The following is a 27,422-nucleotide window of genomic DNA, read 5'->3' as shown; positions in this document are numbered from 1 at the left end:
GGGAAAGAGAGGGAGAAAAGAGGGGGGAAACAGGGATGGAAAGATGGAAGGGAAGGAGGGGGGCAGGAAGAAAAGGAAAGACGAAATTCATTTGGAAGTATCACATCACCTAGAAATAAGAAACAGTATTTTACCAAAATATATCCCGACTAGATAAATGAAGAAGGGTTCCATAATTCCGCTACTACTTGTTGAGTGTTTGGACTGTGTTGATGCTGACTACAGGGATGGTTTTTGAAGAGTTAAGTAGGAAGGGAACAGGATTTGGAAGAGAGCTGGCTTTTAATTTTGGAGATTTTGAAAGAGTTGAAAATGGCACTTCAATCACTGAATGGAATGAAGTTTATTTTAAAGAGATAACTGTGTCTTCAGTAAAAGAATTCTGCTTTCTTTTAGTGCTTTCATTTTAAAATCTTGACATTTGTAACAAAAATATATCTGGTGCTGTAAACACTAGCTAATTTTTAGATTATTTTTTAAAAAAGATAAAATATCAACAGTTTATTTCTGTCTCAGTTAGATTTCTCACAATAATCATTCTCCATCTTTCTTCCATGTGGCTAATTACAGAAAAATCTGTTCTGTGGAATAAGGAACAGTTTACTCAGTTACTCATCAATCAAGAATGCTTTTATTGTCCCTGTACTAAGTGCCATATTAATGCACAAACAATATTAGTTTATGAGTTAAGGCTGAAATGTGAATACATAAGTTATGATCGTGTTTTCACTTTATCAGTTGCAGTCATTTATATGTTTAGATTGTGTCTTCTCAATTTATGATAGCCGTTAGTATCTTTTTGTAAGTTAAATGCTCCTTGATTTCATAAACGAATTATATGCTGGAATTTGTGGAATTTCTTATACTGGGAACATCCTCATACAAAATTTTTACAAAATATCTGATCAAAATGGACAGAGCCTTATTGTATTACTGAATATGGCTAAAATAAAAATTATTTGTTAGTATCAGATTAATCATTATAGATCTGGCCAAGATCTCAGAAAGTTCTCTTTCCTATCAACTATTATTGAAATCAGAATATTGTTCTTTTGATATTGGTATCCAGTTCCAATATTCATATTGTAGTTAACTTCTAGATACCAGAACCCATTTTTTGTGCACCTTATAACTTGTGATAACTGTTGTTTCTTCTTAACTTATTGCTAATAATTTGCTAATTTTTCAATACAGGTAATGGATTAGGAATTAGAATTGTGGGTGGTAAAGAAATCCCTGGACATAGCGGAGAAATTGGAGCTTATATCGCCAACATTCTTCCTGGGGGAAGTGCAGAACAGACAGGGAAACTTGTAGAAGGTAAGAATAAGGATTTCAGAGTAAATTAAAATGAATGTGCTCATATTAAATATATCTTAATTTGATATGAAAGTTTTCGCTTCTTTTACTGTCTAGGTAAAACTCTCTTTATGGTTAATTATGATATTTTGGTAGAGTAATATAAAGGAAGATATGTCCACAGCTATATTCATTTTATTTTCAGTTGCATTGTCCTTTTTGGCAGTTGGATTGCTATGGGAATATCTTGTTTAAGAAACAGTAATTAGTCAAGATTTTTTACTGACTGGGGCAACATTATATTTTAGAAAAACACATTGATTAAAAGGATTAGTGTTTCATAAACACCAGGAAAAATTATATTGAAATCAGAGCCATAAAAACATCACATGATTCAGTACATGGTAAAGTCAGGTCAGCAAACTATGGATGACCCACAAGCCAAATCCATCTGCTGCCTGTTTCTGTAAACATTGTTTCATTAGAACACAGCCAGGATTATTAATTTACATATTGAACATGGGTGTTTTCCCACTACAACAGCAGAACTGCATTCACAACAGAGACTGTATGGTCTACAAAGCCTAAAATATATATATTCTCTCTGACCCTTTCGAGGAAAAAAACTGCCAACTCCTGTGCTAGGTACTATTCTATCCACCTCATTACATCATAAAGTATTTTAAAGTAATGAGCTTTACAGATGTGTCTTATGGGCCATAAAATGATGTTTCTTTCAGTAAAAGGTTACAGCTTGATTCTCAAGATACACGATGATAATTTTCAGTCATTAATTAGAGGATGTGGTCATTTGCATTTTCCAAAACCTAACATAGATATAGTTTACAAGTTTTCAGTTAGATTGCCTACCACGAATATTTTTATCATAAAGCAGCCTCAGTCTATCCTTTTATTTTTATCCTAACTTAAATGTTATTTAGAAAGCATTTTTCTGTCATTTCATCGTTTAATAAAATGTTGCCTGTTATTGTTTGAAACTCAATTATGTTAAGATTATCCCCTGTCATTGTCTTAAATTAAATATATTGGAACCTACTGAAAAAAAAACCCTAGATATTTTGATAGACAATTCGAATAAACACAAATTTGAGGCAGTATTTATTCATCACAGTGTTCTGCTGGAAGCAGCTTGCCCAACTCACTAAGAGATGTTTTGAATATCTCTTCCCAACTTCACACTCAGTACCATCACATTGTTAGCTTGAACTGGCCATGGTGACAGTATTTACAACATGAAAATAGGCAAATGCTATGAATCAGGCCTTTTTTGTCCATTTATTTGCCTGTTGATTTTCAGAATGCCAGTTTATCAGGGCATCACCACATACATAACTGAAAGCATATTATTAAAAATATTCTAATGGTATTCATACAACAGGGAAAATTGGAGGTTTAGCCACATAGCTAAATGAAGGAAAAGACTAAATGAATCAAGAAATAACCATTATGAGCAAACACTGGGTCTATAATCCTATCATGCCTAATGCTACTCTGTTGGTATTGCAGTCTAGTTAAGATACAGGAATTGAGGCCTGTTTGTAAGGATGGGAGTGATATGATTGCTTTCTGATAGCATACTTCAGAAAGAAATGAATATGCTATTTTTATTTTAAGATAAAATTTGCAACAGTAACTTTGCCTGATATAGTTGACAAAGATACTCAAATAATTTAAAGATAAAATTTCATACCCTTCTTTGTCCTTACACCATGAAAATCAGCAAATGCTACAAATCAGGATGATTTTTATGTACAATTTCAGTGAAGCACTCTGTGATGAAGTGATGCTCTTTGCATTTGGCAGCTTATGTGACCATTTTTTAAGTTCATGCACCTGAATTAACAATAGATATAATACAAACTCATTCAAGAAAGGAAACTGAAATGAACCTAAAATTACATCTGTGATTTTATAAACTCAGAGACTGTCATTAAAGTCATCATCTTTTTTGGAAATAATAGTTTTGCAGTTTGTTTCATTGGGTAAAGTGGGAAATCATTAAAAGCTGTGTGCATGTGACTTAAGATTTTACTTTTATTAATTGTATTATTTATTCTCCCAAAGTTTTGCCAAGTGCTAAGCCAGGCCTCTCTATGACTATAGATCCTCTGATTATTAGAGTCCAGTTATTACATAACTCACACATATAATTTGTTATTTATGATTTCCAGATTTATTTTCTCTTAAAACATAAATCTTTATTACAACTCTTGGTAGACTCACTGTTAGACTCACGATGCCATCTTGACTGTCAATATTTAGATCTTGTTTTTGCCAGTACAACCCAGAATCTACAGTTGTCTACTGGGTTCTTCACCAGTCCAGAATCTCCCAGTCTTTGTGTTGGCTGTCTGGTGGAGAGAGGGTGAAGGGCACAAAACAGATGAGTTTTAAATTAGAAATTAAAATCTAAACTCAAAATAGCAAGTCCTACATGGAAATGTTTGCTGCCTGACACGACTCTTTCTGATTCATTTGCACTTGAATGGTGAGTGAGTTTTGCTCTCAATCTTGGAAAATTTTACTGAAGCAAGTCAGTGGTTGCATTTCTCCGTTACACGGTAAACACAGGAAGTCAGGGTTTGATGTTTGCTAATTCATTGAAAGTGGATGTGATTTTCCTTAGTCTGGGCCTCCTCCACAATCAGGAAAACTGCCTGAAAAGATTTTCCTTGGGGGCTTCCCTGGTGGCGCAGTGGTTGAGAGTCCGCCTGCCGATGCAGGCAACGCGGGTTCGTGCCCCGGTTCGGGAAGATCCCACATGCCGCGGAGCGGCTGGGCCCGTGAGCCACGGCCGCTGAGCCTGCGCGTCCGGAGCCTGTGCTCCACAACGGGAGAGGCCACAGCAGTGAGAGGCCCGCGTACTGCAAAACAAAAACAAAAACAAAAACATTTGCCTTATAAGATTTCTCATCTATTGGGATGCGCAGCTCCACATCACACATCTTCTGTTCTGCCTTCCCCGATGGAAGTGGGGCAGGGGGAGCGTCTCATCATTCATGGTTTGATGTATGCAGTTTAACAGTTAATTGGGCACTGACCTGTAATTTTCATTACAAGTGTTTGAGTGTACGAAAAAGCTGTAGAGAATAATATGGCAAACAACCATGTACTCACCATGTTGTTTTAAGTCTTAACATTTTGCCTATTTGTTTCATATTTTTAGGAGAGATAAGTACCTATAAACCAATTAAAGCCTCCTGTAGTCACCTCTCCTCTCCCAAACCTCTCTTACTCGCCCAAAATAAACCACTAGACTTAATTTGAGATTACCCTTCACTTGCTTTTCTTTATAGTTTTATGTATGTATTCATAAATTTTATAAGGATTCATTTTGCTTGTTTATGAAATTTTATATAAATGATAGTTTACTGTGCATGTATTTTTGCCACTTTTTTTAGTTCCAGAGTTTATGAGTTTTATCTAAAATGGTATACATAGCTACATGTACACACATGTAGTTCTAGTTATGTATTTTCACTTCAGGGCAGAATTCTATTAGTGTATGTCTCTCCTCCAGTTTAATTTAAACATTCTCTGGTTATTTCGGTTATATATGAGTTTTTTTTTTTACTATTTCCAACAATGCTGTAATTAATTTTTTGAATCAGTCTCCTTTTGCACATGTACAGAAGTTTCTTCTATAATAAAAGTGCAAAAAAATTTACAAGAAGTTCAATTTCTGGGTTATAGTGACTATCTTATTAAATAATATAGGAGAATGTTGTGTGATTTCTTCAACAGTAGTTGATTTTTCCAAGTTGCTCTCCAAAGTGTTACGCTATTTTTACATTCATCCATAGTAAATTAGTGTTCTTATACCTTTATATCCTTGTTCCTCTTTCTCAACATTTTTCTTTTTCAAATATAATGTGAAATGATAGGCCATTGTTTTCTTTGTTCACCTTACCTTCAGTCATGTTGAGTATGATAATGTTACTAATCTTGTTAGCACTTGGGTTTTCCTCAGCTGTAATTTGCCTGTTCTTTTGCTTATTCTTTATTTGGATTGTTTGTGTCTTTTAAATTGAATTTTAGAGAATCTTTATGTATTCTGATTATAATCATTTGTCAAGTATGTAGGCTGTAAATATCTTCTCCCAGTATGTGGCTTGTTTTTTTTAGTGTCTTTCTTTTTTTTTTTGTAAGTTGAAATTTTAACATAGTTGGCTTATTTTGTTTCTATTAAGTTTTATAAATGTTCTATATTATTTAGGAAATTCTCCTTGCCCTGAAGTCTTCAAATATTAGCCTATAATTCCTTCTAAAAATTGTGAAATCGTACTCTTTATATAATGTCCTTATAGACACAGAATTACGTTATTTTTAGTCTATCGTGCTCTGACTAGAAATTTTAGTTTTCTCCCCCATCAGTATGGATAATCAGTTGCCTGTGCACCATTTATTGAAGAGTGTATCGTTGCTCCCACTGATCTACAGTGCCCCATCTGTCATATATTGATTTTTTTTGTACATGTGTGGGTCTTTTATGAGATATTTGTTCTAGCTTACTCGTCTATTTGTCTATCCCTACATCAGTGTCACACCGTTGTAATTATGATGACTTTAAGTCCTGACATATGGTAGGTAATCTACCATACTGCTGTTCTTTAAAATCCTCTTGGGACAATTCTTGACCTTTGGTCTTGCATATACATTCTAAAACCGGCTTGTCAGTTCTCAGGAAAATCTCTGTTGAAAATTGGTAGTGATTATATTGAAGGTATAGGTTAATTTAGAAAAAAAAAATTTTTATATTGAGTCTTATCTATTTGAGTCTTCCATGGGTTCACAATGCTGGACCTTTGTTCTTCTTAGAGACTTAATCATTGTATTTTGAATCAACACAATAAAGTGCATTAGGACATTAAAAAAATGAACACATAGCAATTGTTAGACTTATTAACAAGTTGTATCATTTTATATCAACTTACAACAATTTTATATCTCCAGAAAAGGAAGAGTAGAAAATATAAATAAAATAAAAGTTTGTTTAGGAAGTATAATGGGCCAAACCTAATCCTTTATGTGCATATCATTGGTTCTAAGCTTTACTTAGTCGCTGGACTTCTGAACTTATTCTCCAAATGATTTTTCCCCTAGTATTGTGTATCATAACATCATAATTGTGAAATATATTACCTGCGTGATACCTTTCATATTTCAACAGTTTTCATAAGAGAACAGTGAATCCATAAGAACTAAACACATTTTAGCCATTGAACCAAAAACAGGTATTTGTTTATATTGTTAGGTTTTCCAGCTGAAAATCAATTTAGTTGAAGTATTTTGAAGATAAATTGTGTCTTTATTATTGATAATAAAATCATATTTGTTTGGACAATGCTGTTTGGAGCTAAGATAGGAATGTAGTGTTAAGCTCTGAATGTAGCTTCAAGAAGCTTCTTAATGAATCAGTAGGAACATAGACTAGGAGAGCAAAAAGTTAAAACCAATGATATACAATGTTTGCTTAAGGATTTAGCCAGAGCTATGTGGAAAATTACCTTCTCCCAGGCCAGTAGGTAGGCCTGTAAAGAAATTAGTTTATCTTAGTTTGTCTATATGCTATTCTGTGAGGAAATGTACCTGTGGCATAAATTATAGTTCATGAATATTTCCAAATTCTCAGTTTCTAGTTGTCTCGGTGTAGGGGATATTGATTCAGCTAGTTAGCACCTCTTAAAGATGAACTGACAGGGTTTCGGGCAAGAAAATGTTGTTGGATTTATATTTGAGAATCAGTGATTGGAGTGGAGGTGAGGTTAGGTGTTTGGGGCATGGTGGTTTTGATTTTAGAAGTTCACCTCTGGAATTCCCTGTCCTGAAGAACTATGGTAGAAGAGCTAATTCCAGTAAAGGACACACTCCTGTGTGACTTAAAGGATAATGTTCCGAGGCAAGAAAGTCTCTATTTCTGCTTATGCTTTTTTGGCATATGTTACAGATGGCATGGCAGTGATCAAAGCTGGAGACCAGGAAAACACACCACACAGATGAGTGAGCTTCCTTATTCTTGTTCCAGGGGGATTACCAGGTACGGATTGGTCATTAGCATGAGATTTCTCAGAATTCCTGCAAGATAGTGTGTCAGGTACACATGGCACAAGATCATATTTCTTGTTGATACAAGGATTTTTCTAAAAAATATTTAGGAAACTATCTGCTGGAAAGAAAGAATATAAATTGTGGGTACCTGGACTGGTAGGTTGTAATATACTATTTTTAAGATGATATCATACTTACATATTAATGATTAGCTGTATTGCCAGGACAAAGAAAGATGTTTCTCTTCTTTATCCATTTATTTTGAAATTAATCAGAGGAAATTATATTTGAGTCAGTATTTCTGATAGGAACATCAAGAAAATGAAATAATTGCCCTTTTTTTAATACATTTTTTAGTATGTATAATACTCCATATCTTAATTTGATTGCTCTTATCAGTAAGAGTGGTATAGCTTGAAATATATATGTATGTTCAAGTGATACTGATTAATGATTAACAGTTGTTTCTGTTTTTAAATTTCTGGATTTGTCTAATCAGTATGCCATAACAGGCTACATTTTGGTGTGTTTTATGAACTTGGAGTTGTTATTTTGGAAGCAAGGATGCTAACTGTCTTTAATAGCTGTAACAAATCTTCAAACAGCCAATGCTTCAAGGTCCTCATTATATAAAGAGAATGTTTTTAGAGTCAGACACATCATGATTTAGATTGAGCTCTGGTACTTTTTGCCTGGTTAGGTTGTTTAACTTTTAGTACTTTGGTGTTCTCATTTGGGAAATCGGGATAATAATAGTGGCTGCACAAATGTTATCAGGTTTACAAATAATGTGTCAGAAACATTTAATATAGTGTTTGATATAGTATTTCACAGAAGTAGTGAAAAGATGGTACTTACTTTGGAGATCTTTGATGATAAGAATAATATGTGCTACTTAAGCTTGAACTCCGTCCCCTCTCTCTGAACGTGCATAGATAATTGACCATGGTCAGATCTGAGCTCTGAACTGCAGGGATTTGGAATATTCCTAATGGAAAAAGCACAGATTTGAAGTCAGAAGACTCTGAATTAATGTCATCCTCATGATGTTAGGCAAGTTGTTTATGTTCTCTGAGTCTCCTTTTATCTCATCTGGATGGGTTGAGGTTTCAATTAGGAGGTTTCAAGACCTATCTCATGGGGTTAACTGTGAGTATGAAAGGAGCTGATGTATTTTTCATGCTTAGTTAACTATAAAGAACTAGACTAACTAAAGAAACTATTTTGTTAAGGATAGACGAAATTATTTTCATAGATGACAGTTAATCTCACAAAGTTCAGGCTTCCTGTAAGGGAGCATTGATCTGCTAGAGGTATTCTGCTGTAATGGAATATCATTTTAGGTATTTATTAGGCCTGAATAAATTTTAAAAAAAATTAAAACCTGAAGTGATTAAGTCATGTCCCATGTAAATATATCACCTCCTAACCGTAAAACCGTACTTTTGGCTAGTCTTATAAAAAGGCTTCTAAATTTTTCTTCTTATCAACAATTTGTTAATCTTATGTCTGATTAAAGTCTATGGACATACATACAGTGAATATCTGCTTATGTAACTCTCATGGTCTGTAAGTCACTGAAAGCATATCTTGTTAGTGAATAGAATCGTGGTGTAGGTGTCAGATGTCAGGTGTCTGGCACCCAGTTTATGGACTGATCTTTCTCATCAGCTCCTTTTTATGGCTGTTGACAAATCACAGAAACTCACTCGGTGTTCAGCATTAAGTGTAAGGGGCCCTCCACAAGACCCTTCTGTAATGCATACTTTTGAGACACTTTATCTGTTGAAGAGATGCAGAGAGATTGAACCTTGAGAAGAATCATACAGTCTAAGGTGTGGAAAGAGGAAGCAGAACAGTAGTATGTGTGCTATAATAAGTTATGTATGTTACATAAGATGGAAATGTGAGCCCTAGAATTAAGAATGTGAGACTAATTACATAGAATGAAAGGAATGAAATCAGAATGGATAAATCATGACCCTTACATCTCAGGGCTCCTTCCTCACCTGTACAGGTCCCTTCCAAGGCCCCAGGAAGTTAAAAAACATATGTGATGTTTGTGGCATTTGTCAGCTTTTTAACTTTTGTAATTTGTTGTGATTTATTTTGTCCTTTTAACAAATATTCACATGTATCAATTTTGTATTCATAATTTTCTCTTTTTTCTTAAAATTGCATAAGCTTCAGGCCTTACAATACTTGAATTCATCCCTGCATGAGATGTGGTTTCTTATTGGGGGAGAACACTGAGGTGCTTACTGTGGAACTGTAAGAACCTATTGGTATGCAGCAGTAATATACTGACAAGGTAGATGGAGATGATAAAAAGGGAGTTCAGAAAGAAGGTTTTAGGAAGGAATAGAGGTGAGAATATCAGGAATATGGGAAATAATAAAGAATGCAAATGGGTTAAACCTTTTCTTCAGTAACTACTCTACAGGTATATGCTAGAATTCTAGCATTCTGTAATTCCACCTTGCTTTCAAGGTGGTTACAGCCTAGAAGGGCAGTGGATGGAGGATATTGACTGGGGGGAAAAGTTTGGTCAGGATCTGAATGAACAAAAATATAAAATAAACCTGAAGTACTAGGAGAAAGATGTATTTATGGAAAGAAAACTCATTATTTAATAACTTTTTTGACAATGTATATTTTCTTCTAGTTTCAGTAAGAGAAATATAGAAATGCAGAATACATTGGTTAATTCTGCAGGCTTCTGTCAGAACCAGTACCATAACTAAGTGTGGGTCACAGATATGCCTCCTCCCCTCCCAGAGAATTCCAGGTAACTTTCAGGTAATGTCTAAGAACAGACTGTAAGCTCCTAAGGGCAAAGAACTCTCCAGGAACTGAAACAGATCTTTTTAGGCTTTTATCTTTTTCATTGGTTAATTTTTTACATAGTTCATATTTTACTTATTTATAGTGATGGAGTACAGCCATGTTCCAGATATAGTGACGAGGCTGGAGCAGAAAGAATATTCTGTGGGAATGCAGATTTTCATATCAGACTACAGGTTTTTCATATATATACTAAGTTACACTGAGAGTGATGGAAGAAAATTAATTTGCTTTTTTTTTCCTCTTAGGCTACTTTTGTTTTCTTTTATTCTCTAGTTTTTACTAGATCCCCATCACTGTCAGATACGGTGCTTGAGATGTCTAAGTTCTAGCGTGTGTGTGTGTGTGTGTGTGTGTGTGTGTGTGTGTGTGTGTGTATGTATGTAAATACATGCTCTATAGAGCAACCTCTCTTGGTCCTGTGGGATATGAATGAAGAAAACATGGACCATACATTTCAGTAGGTGAGGCAGAAAGTAAAACCTACATGTAAGTATCACATAATAAGTGGTAATAAGTGCTAAGGAGAAAAAGATAAGGAGGGTGGATATGCCAAATAGGAGGGTAGGGTTGAAATTTTAGATGGGATGTCAGGGAAGGCCTCGCCAAGGAGGCAAAAAATGAGGAAAGCCCCCAAGGAGAGGAAGGAGTGAGCTTGGAGTTATTGGTATTATAGACAGAGGAATGAAAAGGGCACAGGCCCAGAGCAAGAGCCTGCCTGGTGTGTGCCAGGAATAATAAAACCGCAGGGAGGCCAGCATGGCTGGCACTGAGTGAGGATGTAAGTGAGAGAAAAGAAAGCAGGAATTTCCGGCAGAGAAGTAACCAACGTAACAGAGTAACAGAGGTAGCATCTTCTAGGTCAGTGTAAGGACTTCAGCTTCTATTAATGTCGAATGAGAAGGCACTGGGCGGACACAAGCTGAATGACGTTTAAATAAAATCACTCTGACTTCTGTAAGGAGAACAGTTTGAAGGAGTAAAGAATAGGAAGGAGAGCAGTTAGGATGCTGTAGAAATAATCCAGGCATGAAATGTGGCTGTTCAGACCAAGGTTGGAACAGGGGATGTGGAGATAAATGATATTATATCATATATCTATAAATACTAATACAACACGTGTATTAAGTTTCAGCTCAGTGAAAATGACCTCAGTATGTTCATTCATTTGTTCCTGTACACAGTATTCAAATTTAGTAGGCCAAAATGTACTCCGCCATTTTTTTAAAAAACTTAAATCTCTACATAATATAACAAACCTACAGAGCATTTAACATTCAAATCTTAAATCTTATTTTAAGTAATACAATAAATATACATTCTTTAATAGAAGTCATACAACCTAAACAGAAATGAAGCCCTCAGAATGCTAATATTCTTGAACGTAGATGAGGAATCAGGAGTCCTGGCTTTTTGAACTACCACTCAGTATAATTTCTAAAACAGATTTCAGATCTGTAAACATAGTAATAGTTACATTTACCCTATTTTACTGAAGTGCTGTAAAGATAAAATGAGAAAAAGTGGTCAAAATAACTTTGTAAAACAAAAAAACAACGAAGTCCCATGTTGGTACGATTAACGTAAGTGAAATAGATCTAATTTTATTCATTTTAATCAAAAAGACTTCTTATAATTAGATGGTATACATCTGAAAGTTTTGTGTAATTCATCTAATATATGTTACCATTATTTTTTGTGATTGTTAATCATGTTTCCTTCTGAATTAGAGGAGATAATTTCTCTACGGGAATTTTAAAGAGCTGGAGGGAAAATAGCTGAGTTTTTTCTCTCTTATTTGGCAGATATTGCTGTTAAGGTGTCTTCTTAAACAACTCTGGTTTATTAATGGAAAAATCATAATTGTAATATTTTGTGTATACTATATTATATATATAGATTGAAATTACATTCTGTTTACTGTGAGAACTTTTTGAATAGAATTCTACCATCAAATAACATGTTATGTGTTGAACGTCCATCCAGCCCAAGTGATTATTTACTAGTTCTTCTTCATGATGTTAATAGAATGCTGGCACTTCTTATGAAGTAACTTAACACAAAATTCATTTTATTTTTGTAAAGTTTCTCTTAGGGTAATAAAGTGGTTATTGATATTTTATTTTTTGAAATGACTTCTCTGTTTTATTTCTATCCTTTAACTCTTCAAATGATGAAAGAATTTATGTATTTAAAGTTCACTCTTTTTGTTTTGATTATACCATTCATAATAATTATATAGTGTCTTTGGCTCAAAATAAGCAAAATATAAAAACAACATTTTTATGCACAGAAATTGACCATGTTGTAATATTTCTAGTGATGAGTACTTAGGTTATGATTAAAAAAAAAAAACCCTCCTTCTTTGTAAAAAAAAAATGTATTTTCTTATACTCTAGAATAGTATATTGGAACTTTTTGCTCTTAAATTTTTTGCTCTTAAATTTTTATTGGGAAATTTCTTTTTATAACTTTACTTTTCAAAACATAGTTTCCTTTTTGTCCAATTTTGCACATGACTTAAAGTTACAACTCAAAAGTCAAAGCAAAGCTCTGCGCATTTTGTCTGTCATATAATGTTATGAAATGGAATTTGTATCTTCTGCATATATGCTCAGTGGATAGGATGATGATGATGATGATGATTTTGCCCGTGGTTCAGACGTCTCCTGTATTTATTAAGAAACATTTTTCCTGGTATAAATTGATGATATTTTATGTTAAAATCCATTGTCTGAGTAGTGGGATACATTTAAATAACTTTATAAAGGGAATAGTACAGAACACATGAGTATCAAAAAAGGTTAAGAACATAATTAAAGTTGAAATGCTTGCTGATTCGCTAGGGATACTGAAAGTAGAGGAGGCACCAGTTAAGGCAAGCATGTCTCATGCACAATTGTGTCATTTGCCCTAGCTTCCTATGTCCATTTAACCCAACTCTGTATCTCTATATAATCATGAGTGCATTTTGGAATAATTTGTTACTGTTGGCTGGTCATGATATCCTTTAGATTTGATGATATTAATCTGTTCATGCCATTTAATTAGAAAGTCAATAGAAAACATACATTCTGAGTATTTTAACACAATAAATAGGGAAATTGAACTGAGAAAAGTTTATAAATTTATGAACTACACCCTATTTTAAATGAGATGATAGCATCACAAACCTATCATTGGATATCTTCACGTGTTATATTATTTTTGGGGGGGATCAATAAAATTTTACTAATCTATGCATAACCCCTTTCCTGCCTTATTCAGCCACATTCTGTTGTAACCTGTTTCAAATAACATATCTAATTCTAAACACCATAAACTGTAGCCATAGAGTGACTTTGGTATCTGTACCAATCCTTCCAGGAAATATTGAACTGGAATAATAGATTATTTTAGTGGTCAGAGTGATTAGAAACAGAATCCTATCACGATAATCTTCTTCAAATTGGACCCACAAATCATGGATATATTCCCCTATTTACCTTAACTCTGTTTAAAAAGCATGAATTTGCAACACCTATACTGGAGCGTAAGAAACATACGACTTTTTCTGTAAATGTAATCAGTTCCAATCTTCCCTTCATCTACTGGTGAGAAGTTGAAACACTTCAATTTTTTGATGTTGCCTGCCCCACGAGCACTGGGGAAATTCCCAGTGAGGCTCTTACACATTCTAGAACACTGGGGGTTGGGCCTCTGTACCTTGACCCACACCGAATTGAGAGCAGTGTCCAAGCCTGCATGCTTCCTTGGCAGTGGGTGGCTCCTTTAAAACTGTGACCAAATTTCCACGAGAGTAATTCTGCCTAGGTTGAGCCACCAAATCTAAGGTCAACTTTTCTAATGGCACCACACAGAAATTTTTCTTTGAGGTAATGCCATCTTCCCTGGATAATATAAGCAAGCAGGATACTGCTCTCTACTGCCCTTGCAACCTCCAACCACCATTGTTGGGGGAGATCTTCTCCCTAGAACTCTCTACCTCCCCTTCCTTTCATTCACCCTACATTCTTTTTTTCTTTTTAAAATTCTGTTTAGTACTTTTAACATTGAGATCTACCCTCTTCATAGGTTTTTAAATGTACGATACAGTATTGTTAATTAAAAGCACAATGTTGTTTATCAGATATCTAAAGCTTATTTGTCCTGTATAACTGAACTTTTATACAAGTTAATAAGAAATTCCCCATTTCCCCCTCCCCCAGGCCCTGGCAACCACCATTCTATTCTTTGCTTCTATGAGTTTGACTATTTTAGATACCTCATATAGATGGAATCAAGCAGTATTTGTCCTCCTGTGACTGGTTTATTCCACTTAGCATAATATTTTCCAGGTTCATTCATGCCTCATATTACAGGATTTCCTGAATCCCAAACAATAAAGGCTGAATAATATTCCTTAATATTTATAAACCATATTTTCTTTATCCATTTATCTGTTAATGTATATTTAAGTTATTTCCACATTTTGGCTCTGTGTATAGCACTGCAGAGAACATAGGAGCGCTGATATTTCTTTAAGATCCTGATTTCAGTTCTTTTGGATAAATACCCAGAAGTGGGATTGCTAGATCATGTGGTAATTCTACTTTTAATTTTTAGGAAGCTTCATACTGTTTTCCATAGTGACTGCACCATTTTGCATTGCAACCACCAGAGTACACTAGTTCCAATTTCTTCACTTCCTTACCAATACTTTTATTGTCTTTTGTGGGGTTTTGTTTGTTTGTTTGTTTGGGTTTTTTTTAAATAATAGCCATCCTAACAGGCGTGAGATGATGTCTCATTGTGCTTTTGATTTGCATTTGCCTGATGATTAGTGATATTGAACAATCCTTCCTACGTTATTTTCCCTTCCAGCGGGCCTCAGCATAATTTCCCATCATTGTGCCTGTAGAAATGTGAAATTGGTTTCCCTTCTGGGAATGAAGTGGAGAAAAGAGATGAGAAAACCAATCAGCTTTCCTAATGGTCACTGTTTACCCACCATAAAATGATATATCCCACAACAACTTTCTGTTTGTTCAATAAGATCTTCAATTTTTGCATGCCCAAATCTTCAAATAATATTGTCATATAGATAATGAAATAATTTCTAAATTATCTTTCTTTATTGTGGTTAAATATGTCATTATAGATAATATATGTGTTCTTTGTGCTAGGTTTTACACATTTGAACATTGTTTATATTCAGGTGGGCTACTATGTAGTTTTGGTTAGCATAATTTGAATGAGTTTTCCTCTTTACTGACACTAGCATTGGCCTGAGAGATAGTTAAATGGAGTTCATATTTCTGCATTACCATCAACTAACTGTGTGATGTTAGAAAAGTCATGTCACCTCATGTTTCACTTCTCTAATATATTGTACAAAAGACTAAAACTAGCACCTCTACACAGATCTTGCTTACTTTATAATGAGTCTATGAATTAGTTGACATGCCTTTGTGAGACATTTCATTCATGTAATCCTCCTTCAATGACCCTTTTATTATTGACCATTAATACTGCAAAATATGTGATAATCTGTTTTCTTTACAATTTTTTTAATGAATGGAGGCATATCTGTTTTACATTTGGAAGTGTGGAAGTCATTAATTCTAAATATTTTCAGTAGACTCAGACCTAGAAAAAAAAACTGCGGGTAAGCTCAGACAGTTCAACAGTAGTCTTTGATATTTCCTAGATAATTTTTTATATTCAAAATGTGATAATTTTGTAATATGTAAATTAATTTAATTTGAGAATTTATATATGCAAGCCATACCTTGCTGATTTTTAGTGTTTCAGGTGTACAGTATTGAACATCTTATCATAATTGAGGACATCTCCTTTAATCTGTAAATAATCAAGACACTATTCAAATACTATTTTTTTTAACTTTACCTCCCTCCATTCTTTTTTTTTTTTTTTTTGAAGAAGTAAAGCTGTCACTGTTTGCAGATGACATGATACTATACATAGAGAATCCTAAAGATGCTACCAGAAAACTACTAGAGCTAATCAATGAATTTGGTAAAGTAGCAGGATACAAAATTAATGCACAGAAATCTCTGGCATTCCTATATACTAATGATGAAAAATCTGAAAGTGAAATCAAGAAAACACTCCCATTTACCATTGCAACAAAAAGAATAAAATATCTAGGAATAAACCTACCTAAGGAGACAAAAGACCTGTATGCAGAAAATTATAAGACACTGATGAAAGAAATTAAAGATGATACAAACAGATGGAGAGATATACCATGTTCTTGGATTGGAAGAATCAACATTGTGAAAATGACTCTACTTCCCAAAGCAATCTATAGATTCAATGCAATCCCTATCAAACTACCACTGGCATTTTTCACAGAACTAGAACAAAAAATTTCACAATTTGTATGGAAACACAAAAGACCCCGAATAGCCAAAGCAATCTTGAGAACAAAAAATGGAGCTGGAGGAATCAGGCTGCCTGACTTCAGACTATACTACAAAGCTACAGTAATCAAGACAGTATGGTACTGGCACAAAAACAGAAAGATAGATCAATGGAATAGGATAGAAAGCCCAGAGATAAACCCATGCACATATGGTCACCTTATCTTTGATAAAGGTGGCAGGAATATACAGTGGAGAAAGGACAGCCTCTTCAATAAGTGGTGCTGGGAAAATTGGACAGGTACATGTAAAAGTATGAGATTAGATCACTCCCTAACACCATACACAAAAATAAGCTCAAAATGGATTAAAGACCTAAATGTAAGGCCAGAAACTATCAAACTCTTAGAGGAAAACATAGGCAGAACACTCTATGACATAAATCACAGCAAGATCCTTCTTGACCCATCTCCTAGAGTAATGGAGATAAAAACAAAAATAAACAAATGGGACCTAATGAAACTTCAAAGCTTTTGCACAGCAAAGGAAACCATAAACAAGACCTCCATTCTTTTTTCCTTTGCTTTTTCCCACCCTTCTTTCTTTGTTTCTTTCTTTTATATTAATGTATAAATAGGCTAAAATTGTAAAATATTTTTAAATGTAGCTTTTAAAAATAATAAAATCTATCTACCTATGCATTTCTTTTATATTAACATTGCCTAACTTGAAAATGAATGAGTAATTAGTATAACTGTTGGGGACAATGTATTGGACTCCTGAAAATCTTACAGGATTTGTTTGCTATTTAGAAAGCCAGGGCAAATAACCAGTTAAGCTGAGTTTTTCCTACTGCTGCTAGTTTATAGAGGGTTCTTGAGAGCAGATGTCCAAATTTAGAAAATTAATCTAGAGTCATAATTAATAATATCAGTGGAAAAAAGGATAAAATAATAAATTATAAATAATTTATTATATGCATATTTTTAAATTGTTTTGTGGGTTTTTTTTAATCTCAGCTGCATCCAATTCTCATTTCACAGCACACCAGCCCGGTTGGTTCCCATAAGGTCCCCTCCTCTGTGTGTGTTGTGTGGGGGGGGCTGTTTGCTTGTTTGTTTATTCATTCATTTATTAACTCGTTTCTTTCTTTTTATCTTACTTTCTTTTCCTATCTGTTCTTCCCTCCATGAAAAACCATGATAATTTATGTAATGGTCTGTTGTTTATTTGTATGATATATAATGTTAGTATGTGTGAATATCATATTAATGAACATAAATGTCTTTGCCCTATAGATCAGATCCTGTTTCTCACTTGTTTTTACTTGGCAGATGATTTTAAGATGGATCTACCCTTTGGTGTTAACACCTGGTATGGTCTCTTTCCTAAAACTGCGAAGTGTTTCCATCATGAGTATTTAATAAGCTCTCATTGTCCATTTTTCCTGATACTACCACCTCCCCAAAAACAGAAAGTCAAGAAGATTTCTGGGTCCTAGGGTGTACATATACTTAATTTAACGACATTCTGCCACATTGCACTCCAGAGTGGTTGCATTTGTCTGCATTCCCATTAAAATAATTACGTTTATAAATTGTAAATGAGCGGTTGTTTTTTTTCATCCTAACAGTCATAGTATTCTCACATCATAGAGTGGGGATAAAGCTAAAAAACCTCCTAGCAATTATAATCTCTCTTGAAGTCAAGGTCCCCTAAATCCCATATCCTGGTCAACATGCTGTATTTTCTGGCTTTCAAACTTTCGTCAATATGATGAGCGTTAAGTAATACATCATTATTGCTTTGATTTGTACTTTCTAATCTCTAATGAGTCTGGGCTTTTCTTCATATGCTTAAACCACTTTTGAATTTCCTTCTCTGTGAATCTTCATTTTACTAATTGCCAAGGTACTTCTGCTTTTTCTAGTAGAGTATCATTTTTATTAATTTTTATAACAGCATAAAATAGTAGATACAAAGGTGGGGATCATGACAAAGGTGATGAATTGTGTAGTGCCTGCCACATAAATATTTGTGGAATAAATCAATAAAAGTCATGAGCTTTTGTGTGATATATGTTTGGATATACATTAACGTATAAGATTTTGACTGTTAATGCAATAATTTTAATACAGAAGATGTTTTTGCAGTAATGGTAAATATTATAGACAGAGAAATAACATAAATGAAATTCTGAATTGTAAAGATAAGAATATCTTTTGCCAATTTGAGAAACATATGAAATTCAGTAATCTCAGAAGTTATAAAAACATATTTGAGAATGTTTTGTAGTGATTGATGTTTTTAGAATTCAAAAATTACCTGATTATTGTCTTTTTTCAGTTTTTAATAACCTATTAGGTGTAAAACTTTGAGCAGCTAATTCTATCATGACTGTTGCACATTCAAAAAAATTCATATTATCTTAGTTTTCCTATTAAAAGTTATTAGAAGAGGCACTTTCTAGGGATATAATTGAAGTATCATCTATGCAATCTCAAACTTGAACAATTGGTTAACATATATGTTGATATAATTTAAACATAAAGAAAATGTGTTTGCTCATAATGCTAAATAATAGATAAAACCATTCATGTGTTCACTGTGTTCTGGGAATTATTTCTAAACCAAAGTCAGAGTAAAAAGTTTCCTTAAGATTGAATATGCTTACATTCAAATCATTGAAATGATAAAATACTACTTTGATTTCTGTGTAGTATGATCAAACAATTTCTGCATGCATTTTAAAATAGTTTATAGGATTTTACAATTAAAGTATTTTCAAAGATATCATATTTGAAGACATACTTAACAGTACTTAATTCTCACAATGACTAAAATCATCTTACGAATTTAAAAGTAGTTTGTATATTCACTTGGTTATTTTACTGTGGTTCTTGTAGGATTTGTAGGAAGTTGGAGAGGCAGAGGAAAGGGAACTGTGTTCAAGTCACATTCCCTATAGATCGCATACTCACCATTGAAACCAAAAATAAAAGGATAAAAGAACTGGCAAAATCTTTTGAACTGCAGTACTGCCCCAGTGCTAGTGGGATACTCAGTAGGGGGAAAAGAAGTTCAGCTGGTATATCTTAGGACAGAGCAAATCATGTAGTTCATGATCTCAGGTATATATCTAGGTTAAGATCCTAGTTATCTGTATTTTTCATCAGTTTTATTAATGTGTCTAAATAGCTTTCCTGTTTACAACTGGAAGCATTTATTCATTTCACTGGATAAATATGTTTTATAAATTTGCCCCTTTAAGATGTGAAAAATGAACGGGTAAATTCAACAGAAGAAGCATGAAGATTATGCAGCTATTTCCTTTCATAGAATTTGCTCCTGCAGAAAAGTGACAATGCAATTTCTGAATTATAGCACTATTAATTTGTTTCAGTTCAGAATCATCTGTTCATAAGTGTACTCTTTCTTGTGACTAAGAAAAAGTGTGTTTTTCAGTGTGCTTTTCCTCTTTCAGCTCTAAATTTTTCTTTAGTTGTATTATCACTGTCTTCTATGTAATTTTCTCATTTTATGTGTACAACAGCCTGGGATTGTTGAAATAAACCTAAGGCCCATCTGAAGATAAAGTTTTCTTGGAGTAAGTTATAGAAAAGTCATTCTTGTTTGTGTTATTGTGGGCATTTTTATGGACTTCTTTTGCCATTTCCCAATAGTAAAAGAACTTCCCTTACTTGTTTGCAACTGGTAATATGCTTTCCAATGTATATCAAAATCATTAAAACTTTTAAAGACCCAGCCATGCCATGTTGAGACTTTCCCATGGAAGCCAATAGTGAGTAATAGGGAATTTCACATTGGCATCTGTGAAGCTCATTGAAAACCTAATTGTTCAACAAGTATTTCTTTTTATTTAAATTATAACCTAGTCATGGCATACAGGTATTTTTTTCTCAGGTAAAGCTGGTAGCATTCACAAATATCTGGGCACTATAACTCTGGATGGTTTCATCGAATTTATATCTAGCCCACATAGCTACATATTAGGACCATGTGATTTGTGCCAGATATGTTCCCAAAATTATTTGACAGCTCATATAAAATGGACAAAAATACTAAATGTAAAATATTGAAATATTAATTATGTTACTTCTTTTTTTTTTTTTTTTTTTTTTTTTTTTTGTGGTATGTGGGCCTCTCACTGTTGTGGCCTCTCCCGTTGTGGAGCACAGGCTCCGGACGAGCAGGCTCAACGGCCATGGCTCACGGGCCCAGCCGCTCCACGGCATGTGGGATCTTCCCAGACCGGGGCACGAACCCGTATCCCCTGCATCGGCAGGCGGACTCTCAACCACTGCGCCACCAGGGAAGCCCTGTTACTTCTTTTTTGTATGAAAATTACCTTTCTAGGAACAGAGGAAACATGAAATGCTCTGTAACCAGTCCAGCAACATAATTTATGGGACCCAGTGCAAAATAAAAAAATAGGACTCTTTGTTCAAACAGTGTTAAGAATTTCAAGATGGCAGTAGCAAAGCATTAAACCAAGCATGGGGCCCTTCTGAGCACAGGGCATACTATTGCACAGGCCACACACACACCCGTGACGCTACCCTCTGTATAACATTTCTGCTGCTTCTACTCAGGACTGTCTTGCATGCAGCGAAGAAAAACACACACCATGGAAATCTTTTTTATCTGAGCAAAGTTGAAGCTGTAACAATTTCTTAAAGGGAGCTTCACAGCAAAATCCTAATGACTTTTTTCTACCACTCCTATTCCGCAATAGAATGGAAGTTTACACTTCTAGTTGCTCGTTGCCCGTGGAAAAATTCTATTGGTGGTTGCAATTATTTTTTTCCCACACAAAATTGGTTTAAGCAATATACAGTCAAGAATGTTTTCTTTAAAGCAGTGTGAACAAAGTGCATGTGTTTGATACTCTTTAATAGATTTTCAAGAGCAACATTTTTCATGTTCTCTTTGACATATTTCATATGTTCAGGTAAGTTGATGAAATCAAACTTCATATGATTTTGATATTAGTGTTCCAGAGAACTTTGAACTGATGTTCTCTGAAATGGTGTGTTGAGTTGGTTTTTAAATGCAAAGCAGTGTCTTCTGTGCCTTGTGGACCCAGATGAGACAGCACACCTTTTTTATTTTATACTTGAATTTGTCTTTGTAGGCATGCAAGTATTGGAATGGAATGGGATTCCTTTAACTTCTAAAACATATGAAGAGGTGCAGAGTATCATTAGTCAGCAAAGTGGGGAAGCAGAAATATGTGTAAGACTGTGAGTTTTTCCCCATCTTTTTGTTTCCATTTTTTGGCTATTCATGGCTCTTTTAATTTAAAATTGTTAAGGTGGAACCTTTGCCAGTCAGCAAGATTTCCTGTAATTAGAACGTGAAGTGAATACAAGTTTTATAGATTTCTTGTGTTCAGAATCAAAGTCTAAAGCATAGAAAGAATCCAGCTAATTTTGTTTCTGATTATGTCCCCTTTCATGCTTTTATTGAAACATGCACCATTTAAATGAAAGCCCAAACCCATTTAGATTTCATGGATGTGTATAGTATTTCAAAATGAACTTATATTTAATCCATAAAGATTTCACCTTAAATAATCATTTTTATCAGCTGACTTTTAACAGCATTGCAAATAGAGATTTGGTTAGAAGGGTGAGCATGCTTTGAAATTGCTTTATATCATTAACCACTTCTCATTTACCTACTGAAAAAATATATTCAGCATAGTTGGGAAAAAAGGCCTTTTGTCTCAGACTTCCTCAGTTGCTTTCTTAATTTTTTGTTTGTTTGTTTTAATTTTTAGGGACCTCAGTATGCTATCAGATTCTGAAAATTCCCAGCACCTAGAACTTCATGAACCACCAAAAGCTGGTAGGTGAAAGCAGTCTACTTCCAACTGTGGGTAAAGATGTAGATTTAAATGGAGGAGTAATTGTAGAGACAGATGTAGCTGCAGAGGCAGATATAGACATATATATAGATATTGGCAAAAATAAATTTATAGACAGATGTTTATATATTTATGTAATCATAAAGAAAATCAAAAGCATTGTAACTACACTTTTAGTGTTCTAGGAAAACACATATTTACACGTTAGACCCATTAAAGAAATTCATATGAAATTCTTACTGTGAGAGTTTATATTTTTAATTCTTTAAAATTAAATTCATTGTATGAAAGTTATCCATGGAGCCATTTGTTTGGGGTCCTATATATATTTTTAGATGATTCTGGTTCTTTTTTAGCAGTTGATTTTGGAACACTCACTCCTAAACTTTTTGATTGCCTTTTATGATAAATAAAATTCAACATACAATTTCATAACTACATGATGAAGTAGATTTATCTCTTAGATAACAAATACAGTCTATAAATTTAAATCACTTATAAGACTACAAGTATCACTCTCGCTTTGTTCAACAAATATTTATTGGGCACTTCCTATGTTGTAGTCAGCATTTCTAAGAGGCTGGGTCACTGCACTGAACAGAACAGGCCAAGGGCTATAGAAATTTTCATACATCTGTAAATGTAAATATGTTCTTTGAAATTTCTCGCTTAGAGAAATAGATATATAAGATTTCAAGAAGGAAAAACAGCCAGTCATACAAATTAAATTCCAGTGAGTAAAACAATATTTTATCATGCATAGAATTCTCTGTATAAAACATTTAAAAACATTTTTCTGAAGATATAATAGGAACCTCCATTTTCCTCTGTAATTTAGTATTCTTTCACTTTTCTTTGAGCCTTCCAGACTTCTTTAAAAATAGATTCATAAAGGTACAATTGCATGTATTTTTTAAATTTAGCTTGTTTTATAAGTAACTATAAAACTTTTATAAGTTCTAGATGACTTTGTTAACTAGAACTCAGATAAGTTCCATGGTATTAAGTACCTATGAAACTGAGACTGTGTGAAGCCATTTCATTTTGTTGTAGTGGATAAAGCGAAATCCCCAGGGGTTGATCCTAAGCAGTTGGCTGCAGAGCTCCAGAAGGTCTCGCTACAGCAGTCACCACTGGTTCTGTCGTCTGTCGTTGAAAAAGGATCTCACGTTCATTCAGGTCCTACATCAGCAGGATCCAGTTCTGTTCCCAGCCCTGGGCAACCAGGGTCACCCTCAGTGAGCAAAAAGAAACACAGCAGCAGCAAGGTGAGAAGTGTCCAATGCAACCTCCGAGTTACTTATTTTCTAGCTCCTTATTCAGACTAGGAGATAGGAAATAGAATATTATTTCCTAAGGTGTTTTTCATGTGATTTCTCCTTTCCTAATGATCTACTGAGACAAACAAAAAATGTTTCCATTTCTGAGTTTATAACTGATCAAGATGTATCAAAATGATGTATTTCTACATCTCTTAAAATACTGTAGCAATTATTATTATGGGGAACTTGAAAAACGTATCTAATGCTTCATGTTCTTTTTGTTTGTTGTTGTTACACAAATCTGACCCTCTGTATATCAAATATATCTTTGTATCTTTTTGGAAACACAAGGTATACATTACAATAGATTTTGTAACTTAAGTAGAAGGTAAAAAGGACAAAGAAATGAGGATAATTTAGGACAAAGAAAGAAGGAAAGCCAGTAATATAGTATTGCCATTTTGAAATTTATCCCAAATTCCATACTAATAAATTTTCTATTGATGCAGCTCTTCATTTAGAACAAATGTTTCTAACATTATTATTTTAGAGTTACTGGGGAATTAAAAGAAAACATGAATTAATTTTTTAACTTTATAAAATCAGATGATAATATAGACAATTTGTGATTTTCCCCCATAGATTTGATTATTAATAGAGAAACTCTCTTCATGGTTGATAAATACATTGAAAAAGGTTTTTTGTTTGTTTGTTTAACCACAAATAAGATTTTTTCTTTATGTGGTGAGATATATAGGAAGGACAGGCTATGGTTGGATAAGTTGACTAGACTTCGGAAAATAAAGTTTTTTCTACTAAGTGTAGAAACACGGCAGGTGTCACTAAAAAACCCTTTTATTCAGAAGCAAAAAAGAATGGTAGGATGATCTTAATCATTGCATCATAAAATGACTTGTTTCAAACTAAATATAGTAAGGTTTTGTGAGGAATAAGTTCAAGGATAGACTCAATTTCAAAATAAATTTTAACACAACTGTATTTTACCACATGTGTTAATTTTGAAAAATTACCTCATGGAGGCGCCCTGTCTCTGGAGTTACACACTGACACCATTTCTGATTCCTTTCTCAGTATCTCCACACAGTAGAACTAAAGACATGACAGACTTGGCTAGCAAAGTTTTCACACCAAGCACATTGTAGTTCAATAAGTCTGTCATCCAGATATTTTTTATTTCAGCATTTGACATCACCATCCTCCCAGAAAATTAAGTACAAATGTAAAAGCACCATTGCCTCTTCTTTTATCTTCATTCACTGAATCTAAATCCTGTGAATTTTACTTTTTTAATAAGTCTTTAATAATTTTTTATGTTCTCTGAACTTGCCAACTTCTTTAGCTAAGCATTATTTTTTCTGGCCAACAGTATTGCACTCACTACTGGTCACTCCACTCACCAGTCTCTTTTCCTTCCTCTTAAACTACCCTACAACTATCTGATCTGTGACACCATGTTCTGATTGGATCACTATCCTGTCGAAAATGAAGCCCTGCTCCCTGGAATGTCAGCTTCCCTACCTCTGTCTAAGACCCTGTCCTGCTCATTCTAAGAGAGCCTGATCAGTGGTTTTCCTTAGAAGATTATCACCATAAGCTTAATGTTGTCAGATCTTTACAATAGCCTTGCTAATAAGTACTCTATTAATTAGGGTTTTAAACTCATTCCTACTTTCCACAGACATTTTTGGATGCCACCTCAGTGTCACGGGTCGTAATTGGTACCCAAGATACAAAGAGGGATAAAATCCTTCCCTGTATACTACGTAGATGAGTGGTTCTTAAAGCGTGCTCCCAGTCTAACAGCACCAGCATCATCTAGGAACTTGTTAAAAATGCAGACTCTTGATCCCACCCTAGGCCTTCTGAATTGGAGACCCCAGGGATGGGACCAAGCAACCTGGGTTTTAATAAGTTCTCCAGGTGAGTGTGGTGCCCCTTGTAATTTGAAAAGTGCTGATCTACGTATAGATGAAGAGGGTATACAAACAAATTTAGTAAAGCTATAATGTTGGTGGTCATTAAGAAGTACACGGAGCACTCTTAGGAGAGTGGGGTTAGAAAAGCTGGCATTTAGCTAATGAACTGATTTGGTAAAGGGGAGAAAGGAACCAACACCCAAAGAAGAGAATGCAACGTGAAGAAAATCTCAGAAACAGAAAATTGTATGCTTAGGACATAGGTGTACAAAAGATATAGGGGTAAGAAATAGAGGAGAAGCCTAGATGATTGTAAACTGGAAGACATTACATGCCATGTATGGCTTTTACAATCTGTGGAAAATAAAGAGCCAGTGACAAGTGAAAATAAAATAACAGGAAGCCTTCCTCCACAACGTCTTTCCATATTCTAATCCTTCCTTAAGCCAGAAGTTATCCCTCCTTCCTCCTTCCCTCCATCCAAAGTGCCAGATGCTTTATGTACCTCCTAAGACAATATGTATCTTGATTATAATTACTTGTCTCCTTATTTTATCCTCCCAAATGGGCTGCAAACTCATTGAGACCCAAGAACCATTTCTTACTTCTTCTAGCTCCCTAAGCGCATGGTAGAGTAGCTTGCATAGACCGTAACAGAATAAATTAAAATTAAATTAAAACATCAGTGGCACCTGTGAGTCTCTGTAATATTATGGGGGTACAAAATATAATTGTTTTGTAATATGTTAACTTTTTTGATAATGAGTAGAAGATGAAAACAGGTATTGTAGGACAAACATCAAGGAAATAATATGAACAGGTTTTATGATATGTGGTCATTCTTTTCTATGCCAGGAATGTGGCCTATGTAATAGAAGTTTTGCTAAGGTAAAGAGTTTATAGAGCTGCACTGTCCATGACAGTAGCTGCTAGCCACATGTGACAGCTGAGCACTTGAAATGTGGCTAGTCCTAATTGAGATATGCTGTATAAGTGAATTACACAGCAAATTTCAGAGACTTAGTATAAAAAAAGAATGTAAAATAGCTCATTACAACTTTTATGTTGATTTCATCATGAAATGATAATATTTTCAATGATTTGGATCAAATAAAATATGTCAGTAAAAATTAATTTCACCCATTTATTTTTATATTTTTAATGTTACTACTAGAATATTTCAAATAACCTGTGTGGCTCACATTATAGTCTACTGGACAGTGATGGTATAGAGATTCCTTTTTAACTCTTAGTAGTAGTAATAACAATAATCAAATCTGGTTATTTTTGAGATTTTATATATATATAGAAATGTATAGTCAATAGATGTTAACACTCTTGAAGAAAGGTACTACCACCTATTCATCTTTTGGGGGGTTTATCATCAACATTTAGCTGGTACTGAATTTCTTAAAACATTTTTGTTGAATGAATGAATAAATTTAATGATATTTCTTGGCCAGTCAACGTGTAGTATGCATAAAAAGCAATACTTTTATTTGTTCTCCAAATTCTGCAATGTTAAAAAAATTGCTATGGAGAGATTAGAGAAATATCGAGCAATTGTCTAAAACTCACATGTTCCTGAGTCAGGTAATATAATATTTCCAAATATAGCATATGTTCTTCAGTTAATTTAGAAAATTATAGTTTTAACATCCTTTTGTTTTTATTAGGTATGAGGCTAACTATATATTAAATTATAAAACATTAATGTAATGTAATATATTAAAACTAAAAATTTAAATCATAGCAT

The 27,422-nt window shown here is 34.0% G+C and overlaps 1 protein-coding gene across 1 annotated transcript in view; it reads left to right on the top strand.

Moving 5' to 3' along the window:
* Window positions 1–27,422, top strand: part of PCLO (piccolo presynaptic cytomatrix protein) — a 187,349-nt gene that overhangs the window by 70,916 nt on the left and 89,011 nt on the right. The window contains exons 9-12 of the mRNA XM_007445653.1: window positions 1,195–1,320; window positions 21,733–21,841; window positions 22,381–22,448; window positions 23,521–23,735. Coding sequence (XP_007445715.1) covers window positions 1,195–1,320; window positions 21,733–21,841; window positions 22,381–22,448; window positions 23,521–23,735 — 518 coding nt within the window. The remainder of the gene's footprint in view (window positions 1–1,194; window positions 1,321–21,732; window positions 21,842–22,380; window positions 22,449–23,520; window positions 23,736–27,422) is intronic.

The sequence above is a fragment of the Lipotes vexillifer genome, unplaced genomic scaffold (genome assembly GCF_000442215.2).
Source record: "Lipotes vexillifer unplaced genomic scaffold, Lipotes_vexillifer_v1.1 scaffold3006, whole genome shotgun sequence".
Lineage (NCBI taxonomy): Eukaryota > Metazoa > Chordata > Mammalia > Artiodactyla > Lipotidae > Lipotes > Lipotes vexillifer.
This window is presented reverse-complemented; position numbering and strand designations above follow the sequence as displayed.